Raw genomic sequence first — 17,758 nt, 5'->3', positions numbered from 1 at the left:
TTCACAAATAAGACAATGTACACAATGTGTAGTAACTGAAGTATCAGTATACTGTATCTTAATTCTCACTGAACATTCCTTTAGTGAACACTAATGTAATGCTTGGTAAAGTAAGTGTCCTCTTTTTAACATTTTTTTCTCATAAAACTTAATGACTTGACAATGAAATAGCTCTAGCAAATACCAGTGAGTTTATTTTCATATCCTTGAATATAAGTCTGTACCAATTTAGAGAACATTGAAAACTACACCTCAGAAAAATTGTACGGCTTGTCTTACTAACATGGCAATATATGATTTATAGACCTCTTTCCTCATCTTCTTCTTCTTCTTGATTTCATCTATACAAGAGGTTCTTGCAGTTTAAAAACAACGTTCAATATGACATAACACTACTCTACCAGCAACGGCCTAAGTCCTTCTCAGCATGTTTCAGTCAGTATCCGCTGTCTGCCAACACTGCCTGTCCCTGCACTGAATGTTCAGACTGACTCGCTGTCTCACCGCGTCTCCTTCTTTCCAATAAACAAACTAAACCAAGAGTCCTGATGAAGAAACAACATGCACAAACCTACTAGAATATTTTAATTTCAATTACTATAGAAAAAGTTCCATGTGTTAGTGTGAACTTGAAATATTAGATTTCTTGATCTGGTAGGTTTACTCTGAAACTTTCCACAGTTCATGTGTGAGAGATTTTCTCTCCCCTCCCCGACTTTTTTTTTCTCCCTTTTTTTGTTGTTTTTAATGGGAAGTAAAAAACCTCAACAATGTGCTACTAACTGCTAGACAGAGGCAGAACACAGGAACCACGCTCTGTATGCAAACAAAGAAATAGGAGTCTTCGGCTTATTTCTTGCAAATCTCTGTTTATCACACAGGAGACAGAACTCTCTCATTGTCATCTCTCTCTCAAAAGGCGTCACTGTGTAAACACACTTCCAACTACTCCCAACACTGTATTGTAGTATTTATGTAACAGATATTGATGCTTTTTTATGCTTCATCTTGCACCACTTTAATTTTTCAATCTTAAAGCAAGCACCACTTGTTTTTCTTACATAAATCTACATTTACAAGAATAGTTTTAGCCCTAATTGTCCTAAAAAACACAGTTTTGAGTATATGTTTTAAAACTTACCTCTGTTAAACCTATATGAGGTTTTTTAATTAGGTTCTGTAAACAACTACTTAGCGTTCTTGTAAGCAGCAAATTTGTAGATTTTCTGAGCATATCATCTATTTCTGTTGAGCTGAAAAGAAATATTTGTATAACTATGCTGTACATGACAATACTTCAGCAATAATACTTAATATTTAATATTTTTATTTTTTCCCTGCAAAGGGAACTTACCATGTTAAGAACTGCAATTAAGAATGTGCATTTAATTTCTGGTTGCTACAAGTGTTCCGTGTTCTAACACACAGAACACCTCTTTCATTTAGTAAATTATCTGTTAACTGACTTTCAACACTGAAGCAAAACCTGTTATTTTTAGATTTCAGACATGCTTATTGACACAGCAGTTTGGAAAGAGTAATTTGTGGGTTTTAATGAGTTACTGACGAGGTCAACATGTGCTCATTAGTACGTGTAAATTATAAACAGTATCAATTAAGAATGTGTGAAAGCGAGTCATTTACATCTCTAACAGTGCAGAAGTGGGTGACCAGCCAGGAATACCTTCCAAATTTCAGATCTATGATTCTTATTTTCTGTAATTACAACCAAGCTTTTGTAGGCCACAAGAGGAAATGAAATGGAAGAACTGTGACGTTTTCCATCAGAAAAAGGTGGGATGGAAGAGGGAATGAGCATGCAGGCAGCACATTTGCAGGAGAAATCATTGTTAAGGAAACTCAGAGCACTGAGAAGGGAAAGACCGTTTCAATTAATCAGGGATGCTACACGATTATTTCTAAAATGGTCAATACCAAAATACATTTTCCAAATCTTTCATGTTTTGTTAAATAAATAAAATCTATATTCAAACCAGTCAATACCGGTTAAAAAAACCCAGCAGTGTTTTAGACTGCTTAACATGCCAAGCTGTCTTCCCCTTCACCAAGCTACCTCCTATGCAATACACATCTTGTATAGAATATATATACACACATATGAAATATATGGTATTTCACTGGGAATCATAGAATAAATATAAAGAATTATGTGTGTAAATTATGGTTATGTATGTAAACTATGAAACAAGCACAGCTAGCAAGTACACAAGAAAATATATTTTCAATTTAATATATATTCTTAGATCACCTGGAAGTTATAGGCTACCTTGATAGTCACATTCCTGATACTTTAAGCTTACCTGCGGTGAAGTGACTCTGAAAACTTAAGGCTTGCATAAATAAATTCCTTAACCTGGATATAAATCTGAGGCACTGATTGAGACATTGGAAGCTTTTTCGGAAAGGATTGCTGTGAAAAGAAAAAATAACACTATCATACACTCGAAACACTTGGTATTAAATGCAACAATTAGAAAGCCACTTAATGTTATCAATACTTCCATCTGACTTAAGCTTTTCTGGTTTTCATCACATACAGTGGTATGCATTTGGCTGACTTATACATCTGTTTCAACAGCTTATAAGCAAAATAGAACTTTATCACTTATTTAAGTTCCAATAAAATTTGGAGAATTTATGTAATCTAAGATCCCTCTGTAGAAAGCAATTTACAAACACAGTAACAGGTCTCAAGCCACTTCTAATCAGGATGAACAAGACAGATCTAAGTGGGATGAGAAGTTAAAAAATGCAATTTTTTTTGCCAAAGACAGCAGTAAAAGAAAAAAAAGGGTGTGACATATTCAGTACATCTGGGATTTTCAAACATCCTGAGTATGTTTAGGCATGTACATTTACTATCATGTATTTACTTCTCTCAACAGCTCACAACAGCAAAGCAGTTGGAATTAATTCCAACAATCTGGATTAACATGTGGGAAATATTAGTAGTCTGTAAGAATAAAATCATCCTTCTTACTTCAGTTTTTAAACCAGTGTTGTGTTTAGGAGGACAAAAAGAAATACACTCAACTAAATCTACACAGACCAAATAGTTCCACATTGAATACGTGATTTTTGAAATCTGCCAAACAACAGATTTTCTGTTTAATCCATGACTGGTGCATGAGAAAAATAATTAACAACTGGTATCATCCCTGAAGAATTCAATTTCCTTTAAAAAAAGCATTAATCAACAGCAGCTTAACATTCGTGTATTAAAAAAACAAGACAGATTAACTTGACATTCTCCTAATCCTACTTCTTTATTTAACATCAGGTAGTGCGACAATTATGTGGTGTAAGTGCCAGACTTTCATGTCATTGAACAGGGCCAGCAAACACTTCTTTAACAATAAAATTTACTTCAAATATATGTTCATCTGATTTAAGCAATTAATTTTTACAGATAAAACAAGTGCTATTACATACAACTATTTCAGATCATTACAATAGTTTGTCAGCAGGGCTTGAGTCTCAACCTTCAGATATTCAACGGTCTAAGAGATGCAATTCTTTATCCTCTACAGTGTTTGGCCAGTACAGGAAGACACAACACTGCTTGTCTGCTTATTCGAGTAGGCGGCAAGATAAAAACAACACAAAACAACAGAGATGTAAGCCAGCTGTTTCACTTCTGAATACAGAAAGATGATATAATCAAACCATGATGGTTTGGCACATTCAATCTAAACACCAGAGTGCAGACAAGACTATTTTGTCCAGACAGATTGGATTTGCTATATTAAAGATCTAGTAGGTTCTGGGCATAATTCTGCATAATGTGCTGCAACTCCTATGATAAACTTACCTGTCAAATGTGAGGGTGATTCATCCTAATCTACAGTTAAAAATGAAACACTCACATTCATATCTTTTTATACTAAATGGAGAGAATTGGACATTTTCAAAGGTGAAATTTCCCTTGATCAGAGATGTATCAAATGAAGTTAGGCCTCTGGGGTGTCTCTTCCTCTCTTACAGGCTCCTTTTTATGACTAACCTGAACTTACACATCTGTTCTTTTTAAAAAAAAAATAAATTTAAATTAACCCACCCAATAGGATCTCCTAGTGCCTTACAGACCAAGGCAAGAACAGAGAAGGGAACTCGATGAGATTATAAACAGCAACCAATAGAAGTGGTTTGGGAGCATTTATAAAGTTTCCCATCCACGTGGATTCCCTGCTATCAATACCACATAAGGTAACACTGCGGTCTTTCTTTCAGCAGATACACTTAATGAGTCTTTCTCCTCTACCCCACAGACTAGTTGACAAAACTTTGAAGACCTCAGTTACCTTTGGGAGACCTGCCTCTTTGCTAAATTCGGTTTAAGTCAATTAAACTGTTTCAAAAATTGCCAGGACCTAAGAAAAATAGCTCAGACTGCCTTATTTCTAATTACATCCTTCTGCTTTACATACAGGTTTCAAAGCTCTAATCAGAGATATGTAAAAGAAGTTAGCTCAATTTTACAGATTAATTAACAGGAACAGAGAGACGTGAAATGACCTAACCAGCACCACGCAGCTGGTCAATGATAGAGTTGGGAACAGAATCCAACCTGATTCCCAGCTTTACTCTCAAGCTCACCAGTCCAAAAACTAAAAATCAGTGAGATTCTGCCCATAAAATATATACAAAAAGTGTTGCTCACTATGAAATAGAAATCCCCCTCTGTGTCATAAACCAAAATGAAAATTGTTGGGTACAGAGAACACATTTTCCTTCTGGTGAAATTAGAGCCAAAGCTTTGCATTAAACATACGTATGTGTAACTACACATGCCTACACAAGTAACGTCCACACACACATGCCAATTCAATCAGACAGAGTGAGGCTAGCAGATAAAATTATTTAGTGCAAGTTAAAAATCTCTGCAATTTATTAGTAAAATATGTCATGCTAAATTGTATCCAGGGTGTGCTATACTTCCAACGCTGTAAGAGATTTCCATTCTCTTTATCTTATTTGAGTATTATAATGCTAAGTAAATGAATTGGATGTAGGAAAGCACCCAGCAAGCACTCTGGAGTCTTATTCAAAAATCAGCATAAAACCCACCTTTGGTTTTCATTGTCACTGCAATACTGTATTAACAGCAGCTGTTACATTTGCCTGGTAAATCCCTGCTGAATCACAGAATCAGAGTATCTTTTTACTTTTGCAGATATCTGTAATGACAGATCATGTATAAACCTGCTTCCCTCCGCAGCGGGTACTTCTACTGCCTTGTGGTTCTTAGATTCAGTTCACCTCTACAGATTCCATCATGGGCATGTTATTTCTTCACTGCTATTACCAAAACCGTATTTGAACAGCAGAACATATTAATGACCTTCCTGTGAAAGGTGTTTGTAGTGAAAGAATGGCTAAGGATATTAAAGATTAGCCTATTGGAATGTTAGTATGGCAGAATTATTTACAGTCCCTTCACGTTTATTTTACCACATGTGCTCAAGCACAAATAACTAATTTTAAAAATGAAATACAAAAGTTGCTGTTTCTAACAGATCTGTGTTTTACATGTATTTGTGCACTACTACAGCATATAATACACTGCGAGTTACTAAACCAAATGAGTTGCAACAAAAATTAACTAATTAAAGGCAGACTGTATTATAATTACATAAAGACTGTATCAATTAAAGTGTATTATTAATTTGTTTACAAAATAATGGGTTTCATTATTCACTCAAACATCAGTGCAGATGACTAAAGCTTTAATTTTCACATTTATTTATGACTGGATAATTACACACAAAGGTGGTAATTTAGCCTCTTAATCTACCTAGCTTTTCAAATTTTAATTACTTTTTAATTATAAAAATCATGACTGTATCAACTGTCCTTAACTGGATTTCGGCAAACTTTAATTACATAAAACTTCTCCTTACCTTATCAAATTCAGGATCTTGAAAAGGAAATTTGCTTATAACCGTTTTGTATTCCTCTTCGTTTCCTACAGGAATAGGGCTGTAGTTGTCTGCTTCAAAAATATCCCTGGCGCATTAGTCAGTAAAGTGAAAAATAATTAGTACATGTAATTTATTTACAGTATTTTCCAGTGTGAAAACATGTACATGAATATGAATTTTACTACCACACTTGCGTGTGCAGCTTCAAAAAGTTATGAGCTACAACCATTACAATTTCAGACATCCAAGCTATTTTTAGACTAATTTGAAAGTATATGCCAACTACTTATACCCTGTCTAATCACAGAGAACAAATAGCTGAAAGCATTTTAATATGTATGACTCAAAGCATAATACATCAAAGGAACTTTAGCTGAACTAGTCTACTCTGGAGTAAACCATAATGAGATACTTGTTAATTACCACATGAATTATGGCAGCCTATACTTTGCCTGCACTGAAGCAAATATTCAGTGTTTCCCTGAGGTACCACAGCTACATGTAGTCAGTGGAGTTCTCTGAGAACTTCAACTAGGCACGTGGCTACAGCTTTATTTAAGTACCTTCTGGACTTCTCTACTACTCCATTGACCATAGTAGGAGTCCAGAGAGTATTAGAACCTTAGACACTAGACTTAACTGGTCACCTTATTTTTAAGGTTTTCCATAATACAGTGTAACTTTTTTTATGGTAAACAATGCCTACACATTTAGCTATCATGCTCCAGCTGCAAACAGGCTTTGGAGTACTATCCCAAGCTGCCCTGTTCCTGGGATTACAATCTACACAATCAAATTATTCCAAGGAATAGGCAGAAACCAACCTACATTAAAAAACACATGAAGATGCACTGGCAATGTCAGTAGTCTGTCAGGGAGATACACAGATCAGCTAACTGTAAACATTAAGATAACCCAAATTAGGAACGTAATGCCCTACTGCAATTGCCTAGAGCAATTAGGTTCCTAATGAAAAAAAAACAGGCATCTCTCTCCTGCATGTTTCTTGAATAATGTCTCTTTGGAGACCTTCCTTCTCTCCGTTAACTACAGAAGTTGTCCTCAATGGCTCTTCCCCTGAATATTAGTTACATGTGATGAATGCCTTGGTGCTACCCAATCTGAAATTCAGATACAGATTGTGTTAATCAATTATTCCAAAATTACAACTCTATTTAAAAAAAAAAAAACCTTCAAGAAAAAAACCCAGATACAATACAAATATAATTATTTTGAAATACTAACCTGAACAATCCAGACCACTTTTTAAGAAGTGTTTCATTGTACTGGTCTCTAATCTCAAATAAAAGATCAAATAGTCGATTCACAGGAAAACCATAACCCTAAGGCATAAAAATGAAAAGAGTGGGTAATTCAAGAACACACTCAATTCCTATCACAACACTTCAGGACTCTGAGATGAGACTTTTTGAATCTTGTCACATCTATAAAAAAAATTATTGTACTCTAAACACACCACTGCACTTAGAAGATTATATATCAAATTTTTACCCAATACTTAATACTATGCTTTTGGGTTTTGGGCAGAAATTTGTCCTATTTCTATGTAGCATTTTAACTTGCTATTTATGCATACAACTAATCTTTTTTATCAGTCTGTTACACATTGCAAGAATACTTGCCTATGATGTTCATTTGGTTTTTCAGCTAGAGAGCTAATGATAACTGGAATGCTGTTCTTCTTAAGATCAGAAGTAAAGCATTTACAAAAGACAAAAACACATACAAATTACAACGGTAACATTAATTTTGCATAGATATGAATAAGTGGATGCTAGCTGGATATCCCAGAATGCATAATTAGGTTGGTAATACTGAAAAAGAGGAACCAAGGTGAGAAATACATATATTTAAAAAATATTACTCTGTAGTTTTGTTCTTGATTCATATACATGACATCAGGGAAATCCAAAGCATTGCACTTACCTAGAGGAAAAAATTGACTCTAGGAAATTCAGTTAAACTACTAATATAATGTGTACCTGCTACAATACATACCTGCAAAGTATCAGCAAATACTACAATAAGATTCTTCAGTTCCAGAACAAGGTCAGGATCACTGCAATATGACTGAAATTGAGAAATTCTGGTTTTGTTAAAAGGATTTAAAGTATGGGACATATATTTTCAAAGAATATTGATACAGAAAGTTAAGCTCTCCAGCCTTATCACTTTACATGATGGACTGGCTATCAATAAAAGCTCAGAAAAAGTAAATCAAAAGTAAACTAAAATATGAGAGTCAAACCATATCAGTGTGTTGTACTGAGATTCAAAGCCAGCAAACGACATTAATTTCAGTGGAATATAGGCACACATCAAAATGCTTTGCTAAATCAACATCAGAGAGGTTTCCACAGCCATTGTTTGGAACACTAACTAGTGTGAACTGTGCCACCTCTGACAGTTTGCCAGCTGTGTGTGGAAAACACTATAAAATACTTTCTAAATAAGTTCAAATTACAAATTTTATGGCAAAAAGACAAGACATTAAGTTAAGAAGTGTGGAGTCTTACAACTAATGCTTTCACCTCAGCTTCAGTATTTGCAATACCGAATAAAGTAAAAAGATATTTATATTGAAATCATTTAAAGCAGTATGAGAATATAGTGTTGGTTAGAGACTATAAATGCCTGTTTCAACTCTTTTTTTTTCAATTTTTTGCTCTTAGCATACTTTAATAAAGTAAGGGTTTGCTTTACAATACCTCAGAAGACAACATACACTTAACTAAAGAATAGTCTGTACTAAGATGACTTTAGAAAGAGATTGTGACAGAACCAGTTTTGATGGGAGTTATGCATTTTGAGAAAAAATAGTGATCAACATGACAAGACACTGTAGAGCTCTTTAGAGACTACAGTACTTTCACTCCTTAAATCACTATATTCTTACATGGTGTATAAATCCATACACAACCAATTAACTTGTGAAGTATTTAGCTTAAAAAACACTGAATATATCTCAATTTATCCCAATCTTCTGAAATGAATTTAAAAGTATGAGAACATCTCATGTACCACGGATCAGTAAAGGTCCTATGATAAAACTATCGTTGCAATCTGAACTTTTTCCTCATTTTCCTCAGTATATGTGAAATGTAAAATATTCCTTGAATTAGAGGCCAACTGTAATAAAAATAACATTGTAAAGAGGAACTGAGATAGATAAAACTCTCGTATTTTTTCTGATAGTAAAAGTTATACCAATAGTAAACTCTGAAGCAATTTACTATCGGTCAGTCTGAGTGAACACTGTATTCCATTGGTTTCCACAGAGGAATAAGAAATAGCAGTTATTCAGCATCATGGGAGCTCAGATAGAAATGGAACTTTAGAAGACACACTTCAAATGTACTGAAATACTCAGCTGATGCAGAATTATAATCTAACACCTGTGAAGATCTTTCTAATACCTTTATTTCAACATAAACGTATTACTACTATAGCACTGAAGAGATAGCTCCAAGGGTTTTCCTGGTGGAGTTTATTTTGGAAACACAGCATTTGGAATGATAATTAGGAACTATTTCCTGGTGGTGTTTTCAGTGCTGAACTATTCAATCTGATCTAATGAAGAGGTCAGTTGAGACTAATGAGGAAGGATTGCAATAATAACAGCAGATTAACTCTGCATATTCTAAACTGCTGGACTAAGAGAAGGTTTGGAAGACCCAGTGAGTTGTAAATCAGTGGAGGATTATGCAAATAGCCCATGGCTGTGGATCACAGCCTGATACTGTTGGGTAAAACAAAAGCTTGGCAGGCTCCCTCCCAAATCTGAGCAATTTTTAATCACCAGGAAAAGAAAACATGAGAGAGGTGTAATTTTTCACTTTGTTACTATCCCAGCTTTAAATATGCAGAGTTCTGATGTAAGACAATTTAAACTGCAGCACTGATAAGAGTTCTCACTTACTGAATGTGTTCTAAGAACAGCAATGATCTTGGAAAGGGCCATGTTCCAGAGTTCATCAGTGTATGTTCTAGTTACCAGTCCCTGGGTTACATGTAAAATGTGGTCTTCTACTACAAAGAAACTAAAACAAAATAATGCTTAAATTATTAAGTTGTTTTCTAGTAGAGCAAATTCTACCATTTTGCACAAACACGTAGTCAAACCCTTTGGTAGCTTTAGTGTCCTGCCTTGCCCAGCATGAAGTCAAAATGCGAAAAGTTTGTTTCATTCCAGCTGGAGCCCAGGCTGCTGGAGGGTCCTGATACAATCTGGATGCTCTTCCCCACTCAAAGCAACAACCACCCAACAACAACAAAATCCAGCAACAACCACCCACACAATTTGTGCAGAAGAAAGTTTTTGGACAATGGGAGAACAGAGGGTGAATTAAGAATCAATATAGTAAAAGTGAAATAAATCTTCATTTAGAAAACTTACCCTACAATCTGACTGAAGTATCTTCTATAGCCTTCTACTGTTTCGTGCTTTCAGTGAAAAAGAAAACAAGTTTAGGAATAAAAATACCACTAAGTGTCAAGTACAACCCAGGTAAATGCAAAAACAAATGTATTGGTTACCATGCTTGACTGTGGCTGCAGAACTAATCTTGCTTGTTTCCTTCTTTGTTTTCTGTAGTAATTCTCAAATATTTCTCCATCACCCTAAAAGAAGAAAAAGTAGTTAGAACGAGAACATTGTCACAGTATGAAAAAGGCACTTCTTAAACTAAAGGTAGAATTTTCTTAAACTAAGGCACACATTTTTCATTTATTTCACACAAAGACCTCCAGCTGACACCAGCAAAGTTTTGCATGCACCAAATATGCAGAAATTATATCTTTAAGTAGCCCACAGAATGTACTGTAAATAAAAATGTTGCCTATATGCCTACATTTTGTCAAACCATATTATGCATTTTAAGCAATATTCATGTTTTTAAACTACAGCTTTCAGAGTATGTTAATATTTATAGACAAGACATATTACTCGTTACTTTGCTGAAATTCATTGTCCCCTAAAATGTTTCTCTAGGTTATTCAAGAAACTAACTGCATGGTACAGTTAAGTCACAAGAACGTTTCTGCAAATATTGGATACATCTTAACACTGCCTGCATTAGCTATGTCTGAGAAAAAAAACAAACCAAACCAAAAAACTGAATGCAATGTAATTTGTATGCAAGCAAAATAAAGCAGCTTAGCATTTTTGAGGTTTGTTTTTACTTCATGAGCCTTTTATTATGCCAGTGCTATTTAGAATTCCATTATTTGGGCTTCCAAAAATCTTTGTATCAAATTATAAGAGAGATTATATATTACTAAAACAGGATTACCCACCTAACTCCTTTATAAGATTGAAGAAAATGTAAACTTAGTATTTTAAGGTCATAATGAACATTGTGTCATTTTTAGAAACAGTGCTAATCTAACAAAATCGAAAAGTAAAAAAGAGACTTGGCTTAAAAACAACAAATAAACCCGACTTGAAACTGAGATGCAAATTTACCAGAACCCTTCCTGTTGCAGCAGAACTTTACACAGTGTACTATCATATCATATTAGGTGATGCTGGCAGGAAAGACAGAAGCCCTATTCTGAAGATATCAACAATCCTTTTTTTCTAAGGGGCTAAGGACCTTTGATATCAGAGAGCACTTCAAGTTGTTTTCTGTCCTCGGTAAATCTGGTAGCTGGCAAACTTTCTGTGCAAACCCAAAGGGCATCTCCTTGGATCAAGGATCAAACATCAGCATCCTTGTCAAAGTGAAAAACGTAATCACATTAAATGTCACGTATTAATTTTATTCCTGTTATTTTATTACACTAAAGGAAAAACAAGCAGATGTTGTCAGTTGGTGCCTTTAACTTTACACATTATTTTTATATGTTATTTCACACTTTTTTCCTCTGTAAAAATAAACAGTCCATTTTTTTTTAATAGTTCTGGCAGCCTGTATTTCTCTCCTTCCTGTTATTTCACTGAGATTATTGATGTTTGTGTTTGGATTTCTTCTTCTTAACAACAAAAAAAAAGTAACAGTGAGATAATACTTTAAATGTTATTTCAACAGATAAGCTTCCATGTTACATGCTACAAGTGTTCCATAGAAAGAAGATAACCCAGCCTCAGTGCTTGAAGCCAGGAGTAGCAGAGACTGTAGGATTAGCAACACTTAAAAGTTACTTAATCGATATGCACCGATCCTTATTCTGTAAGTAATTTGGCTTCAGAAGTAACTGAGACGCAGGAAAGTGAGAAAATAATAAATAATTTGTTACCAAGGTTTCCCCCAAAAGTTTTCATCCTTGTTAGCTTGTTCTAATTCTTTTATAGCAGCTAAACTGAGCTATTTGTGTCTCTGTCACTGAATTCAATTTAATCTGCCTGAGCACAGCCTGTCACAACCTCCAGTTTTCGCTTGCTATTTTGCAGACTGAATATTCCCATCTATTGTAATACTGATCATTTCCCCCCAAACATCTGTATACCTTGGAACACTTGGTGGAACTGCAAAAGTGCTGACACCACTACTGAGGCAGACATACATATTTTATGTGTATTCTTAAGAACACTTTTTTCATTAATGTCTTGCTGTGTATCCTTTACTGTGCATATATAATAAAACATACAGTCATGCCCTGAGTGTCTATATTCAACCCACCTCAGCTGGTTCATCCAGAACTACCACTACTAAAAGCAATACGTTTTTTGGGACCTATTAAAATATGAAAACTACAAAAATGAACATTCAGCTTCAAAAAGTAAAATACCTTTTGAAGTGACCTTAATACATACCAAAACTGAGTAGATGTGCAAGCACCTATAGACTGGGGAAAAGTCTACAAGATCTTGAGCAGTTAAAACCTGAAGAAGCAAAGGAAAAGAGAAGTATATAAACTATAAAAAGCATATAATCTGCAAAATGTGATACATTACCAACAGAACTTGTCCACTTAATAAACACTTCCCAAGACACCTTACTGGTAAGGAAATATCTCTTTAAAATTCTGGTTTAGTGCCCTTAATTTTACAACTTAATTTCTTTAAAATTTGGAGATTTAGGGAACAATTAGTAGTTTAGTAAAGTGTAAAGTTAGTAGACTGATGAATCTAAAGTTCAGATGAAGCTGGAAATACATTGGGGTTGAATACAAAAACACGACCAAATTGGGACCAGTGAAAGCCAACTCTGTTGACAGGTTTTACAGCTTACGAAAACTACTGTTCTCATACAAAGCAGCAGGAGTTTGTTTTAATGACTTGAAGAGTAACTGTGTCAGTCTTTTTGCCATTAATTTCAGGACCCAAAAATGGATGGGTTCTATCACAAAAGAGCAAATTAATTGCTCAATTCTCCCTGCCTTTGTATTACAGTGCTAGATTTTATTTGTGTTACAATACCAGATTCCTTTCACTGTGTTTTCAGAATACCTGATTTTAAAGGTCTCAATACTTGCTATTTTATTGAATTTATGAATACTGAGTATTTGGTAGCTGAAAGAGTTCTAACACAAGCTGAAGTCCTCAACACAGAAATGCTGGCTTTAGCAATAGCAGAATACTCCAGTAGGCCACGTATCATTTACAGTGGGTAGGTACTGTATAACACAAATTGCAACTGAACTCCAGAATAATTACAAGTTCTATCCAATTGATGCTAAAGCTAGAGTTAATACAACTAATATTTTGGCACTATTTTTCCTCCTAAAATGCTGATCTGGACTGGTGTCCCTTGAAGGTGTTCTCTGGTCCTTTCTAACTAACATTGACCATCTACAGACAGCATCCTGCAAGTTTTGTTCAATAAACCTACGAAATTCACTTTAAATAAGATGTACTGATTTAGTATAATGTTACCTCTTCTTCATGTTCATCATCTTCTTCAAATGTTCGCTTCAATGTAATTTCATTCTTGGATTCCAAAATCCTGCTTCTACCTAAACACATATTCCGACCACAGTTTACATTATTCTGCTTCTGAAGAGGTGCACTAAAGGTTTTCTGCTGCTGCGCCTGTTTTAAAAGTAGTACGAATAAAGAAGGATGTAATGCAAATTTAATCACTGATGAGTACAGGTTATGACATGAAAAACAGGTGGTGCTATTGAACACACATTAGTATAACTACAAGATGTGTGTTCTCTGCCTACACCAATGATTTCTTCCTTGTTCAATTTGGGACAGCAAATTATTTCAATAGCTAATTTCTGCATAATTTTTCTCTAATCCCCAGAATACAATCTTAAAGGTAGAAAAATTTAAGAAGTAACCTGTACTTTTCCTGACCATAAATTGCAGAGAATCAATATTAAAATGAACTACAGTTATCACACTTTCCAGATATTTGTTTGTTGTGTTCAGTTACGCCTCAGTGAGCCGTCAGCTGTAGAAGCCAAACACACTGTATTGCCTTACTATTGAAAGAAATGCAACACAGTAGCACAGCATAATCTTGCAATTAAATCAATGCCACATTTTACAAGAACCTTAGATGACAAAATGGTAACCCAACCTGAGCTCTACCCAAAAACAGTCAAATAAAATTTTGCTTGCTCTCCAAATAAATTTTAAAAACATTAACTGTTTAAAGCCTGGCCAGCAGCAGTGCTTTGAAGTAGCATGTTGTTTTGTGATGGAACAGGTAAGGGCTCCAGCTGTCCCAAACTCAACCTGGCTTTCACCCCAGTCCTCTGTGGTGTACCCTCTCTGGAGCATACTACGCCAGTATCACAGCCTGTGCTAGTACTGTACAAAGAACCAGGCAGTTATCTCAACATTTCTTTTAGCCTTATTCCTCCTCGCCAGCTGGCCAGCTCTTTGCTTTGCTGTAGTAGCTGCTCAGTTACAGACTGTCTAGGAATTGACTACTCGAAGTATTTAATGACTTTTTGCAACCTGAGCTATAGAGCATTTCTCCTTCCTTTCCCAGGGAGGAAACTACTTCGTGCCTAGCGCACAGACACCATTTTTTAAGAAAAGCTGGATGCTACTGAGGTGTCACACTGCTGCTCCCTGCGTTAGCCAGGGACCACTAGACTTGACAACTTCATGTCCAGGAGAAGAATCTACCCAAGACGCCGGCAAACACTTCACGGCCCTCCATCTTTACTCAAAGGTCTGTGTGATGACTGAAATCCTTAGACAAACCTTTTGGGCTAACCTGAGACTATCGACACAGATCTTTAGAGCAGATAGCAGGACTGAGACAATCCTGTTAGGTCAGCTTACCTGCTTCATGGCAGTTTCCCCAATTTTGTCAGAATGTTTTCGAATACTCTCTAAGAAATCCTTGAGATCTGACATGGATATTTCTTTTATTTCTTCACGCAGTTTTGGAAGATTTTCTATCATTATCTGGCAAAAACGGTATTGGCTAACTCTAGGAAGATATAGATTTTCTAGCTGTTCCATTGTTTTTAAAGCAGAATAGTATCTACAAAGAGATTAAGATCAAATTACATAGATTGTTATTAAATTTTAATAAAATACTTAATCAAATTACATAGATTGTTATTAAATTTTAATAAAATACTTTATCAAATATAGGATATCAATATCATACACACAATCAATATATATCTAATGCAATTACTCTGTTCTTAGAAAAATTACGGAACAATGGGTCATCCATATAATGCTTTAGTTTGGAAAAAACAGTGAACTGTCAGAGCAACTGAGCATGTACAAATTTTAAGTAGGCTTCTACGGTTCTCATCAATAGATTCCTAACACCACATGGAGCATCTTGCAGAATGGAGGCACTATAGTCATAACAACTACCTTCCCTTTGAGATTGACTTTATTAGGAGTTTTTATGAGGGTTTTTTTTTCTGAAATAAAAATTGCCCATTACCCAACATTGCAGTATATGCACCAAGCAATGAAAAAAATCTTGGAAAAGTGTGCCCATATGCATCTGCCTTCTTTAGGTATACGTGAACATCCACACCCACCCTCTTTCCACCATCCTTAGCTGGAAAAGACACGTACACACTTATCTCAAGCAATATTTTTTCCAGCAGTATATCATATTTTGCTGTAAACCACAAATTTACTTACTCTGCTGACTAAATACAGTATATCTCACCAAGAAACTGATTACTTTGAACAGGTATTAGAAGGGTAAAAACAAACAAACAAAAACCAGAACAAAGACTCCATCATTTTCTCCATTCTCCCATGTTCTGTTAGCCTACAGACTATTTGTAGCAGAAATATGGAAGATGTGTCCTGAGAGGGGGAAAACACCAAGAAATACTTTCCCTCATGTCCATACATTATGCAGGTGTCATACAGTACATTTGTAACTATGTTGTGAAATTCTACATATGGGACAATTAAATAAATACTCCAAGTTAAAACCAAGTGTAAAAAGTGATTTAACTGCAAAGTAAATTAAAAAAGGACTCAAACAATTTTGACAGTAGAAAGCTACCAAATACTGAGACATCAACTCTCTATATTGCTACAGTTATTTACCTGTCTTCACTCTCAGTTGTCTCATAGATTACTGGGTTTGTTGGGCCAAGACTTACTTGCTAAAACCATTAATCAACTTCAGGCCTGTAAAGTTTTGCTGCTTTCAGCTGATTTAGAGAAACATTTAAAGAAGGACATTTTAATTCAGGGAAACTGTTTTTCCATGCTTCCTCTTATAATCAGTAGAGATGAACACCACAAAGAGGTGACTCAGAGCTGAGTCAGGCTTCTCTGTGCCTGTTATTGAGGTCAATACCCTTCTCTATTTAATTTTCAAATGTCACAGGGGATACTAATGCAGAATGCTTGTGAAAAAATTTACTTTATTGAAAAGATGAAGCAAATAGAAGTGGGCCAATTCTGGGATAAACAGCTAAACTAAGAAGGCAGTAAACAGAAACACCATGACCAACAAATCTGTGATGTCAACATTTTAAAGAGAGGTGCAGGAAACAGGTTAAACATGAACAGGACAGCATGTGACAGCATGTGACAGATGTGACAATAATTTTTTTTACGCAGTATTCTTACCAGCCACTCAAGAGGCTTTAAGAAAAATGCATTTATTTTGGCCTATTATAGCAGAACAAGGTGAATTGATGCCTTCTATCTTGGTCTTGAACAGGAAAAGTAGAAAAACTGAGATCAGACTGAGTTAATTTGCTGTTAGTTCCAATCCTCTCTTCCCATAAATACAGAGTAATATCCTTAAGCCATTCTTGGCTTTCATATTATAAGTCTAGTTCCTTCTTCTTCCTGAAAGTTCTGCACAATCAGTACTGGAAAATAACCAAGTCACTTCGAAAGGGAAAAGCTGCATATGAGAAAGTCCCTTGAAATGTTCAAGAAAACCTGGAGAAGTGCCCTTTCCAGTTCTTTTGCTTCTAGATATTAATTGTAGAGGTAGTGAGTAAAGACTTCTAAACTGAAATACATTTCAGGCTGCTGGCTCCCCTTCTGTAGACAAGCAATAATATATTATTAATACTTCAGTCATAAATTCTTGTTCCATTCTGAAATAAATACATTATTTTCAATTTTCCCAATTAAGACATTTCTAAGCTAACTGTTCAGCATAGCTAGAGGACGAGAAAAATCTTCTCTTTTATTCCAGAACAGAACTCCTTTCAGAAGACTGCAAATAAAGAGGTTTCAAGTGTAAAATAGGAGCTTATTCTATAGTTGGTTTATATAAAATATACATAAGGCAAGGGGCATGTTGCAGATAAGAAAGGGTCTGGTGGTTTTATGTGGGGGGGGGTTGTTTTTTTTTAAATAGCAAATGACCAAGAGTGCCACATGGCGAGACTTCTGGGGAATAAAGCCATAATAGCATCAAAATTGTATAAAAGGTTTT

General features: G+C 35.2%; 1 protein-coding gene across 7 annotated transcripts in view; it reads right to left on the bottom strand.

Annotated features, from left to right (window-relative positions):
• Window positions 1-17,758, bottom strand: part of EXOC6 (exocyst complex component 6) — a 93,991-nt gene that overhangs the window by 48,117 nt on the left and 28,116 nt on the right. For all 7 annotated transcript variants that reach the window (XM_065067275.1, XM_065067276.1, XM_065067271.1 and 4 more), the window contains 11 exons: window positions 15,151-15,355; window positions 13,780-13,935; window positions 12,718-12,786; window positions 10,500-10,583; window positions 10,360-10,406; window positions 9,883-10,003; window positions 7,962-8,033; window positions 7,188-7,285; window positions 5,922-6,027; window positions 2,322-2,431; window positions 1,142-1,253 (listed from right to left, as the gene is read on the bottom strand). In XM_065067275.1, the coding sequence (XP_064923347.1) occupies window positions 1,142-1,253; window positions 2,322-2,431; window positions 5,922-6,027; window positions 7,188-7,285; window positions 7,962-8,033; window positions 9,883-10,003; window positions 10,360-10,406; window positions 10,500-10,583; window positions 12,718-12,786; window positions 13,780-13,935; window positions 15,151-15,355 (1,180 nt within the window). The remainder of the gene's footprint in view (window positions 1-1,141; window positions 1,254-2,321; window positions 2,432-5,921; window positions 6,028-7,187; window positions 7,286-7,961; window positions 8,034-9,882; window positions 10,004-10,359; window positions 10,407-10,499; window positions 10,584-12,717; window positions 12,787-13,779; window positions 13,936-15,150; window positions 15,356-17,758) is intronic.

Source organism: Columba livia, chromosome 6 (genome assembly GCF_036013475.1).
Source record: "Columba livia isolate bColLiv1 breed racing homer chromosome 6, bColLiv1.pat.W.v2, whole genome shotgun sequence".
In the NCBI taxonomy this organism is placed as follows: Eukaryota; Metazoa; Chordata; class Aves; order Columbiformes; family Columbidae; genus Columba; species Columba livia.
This window is presented reverse-complemented; position numbering and strand designations above follow the sequence as displayed.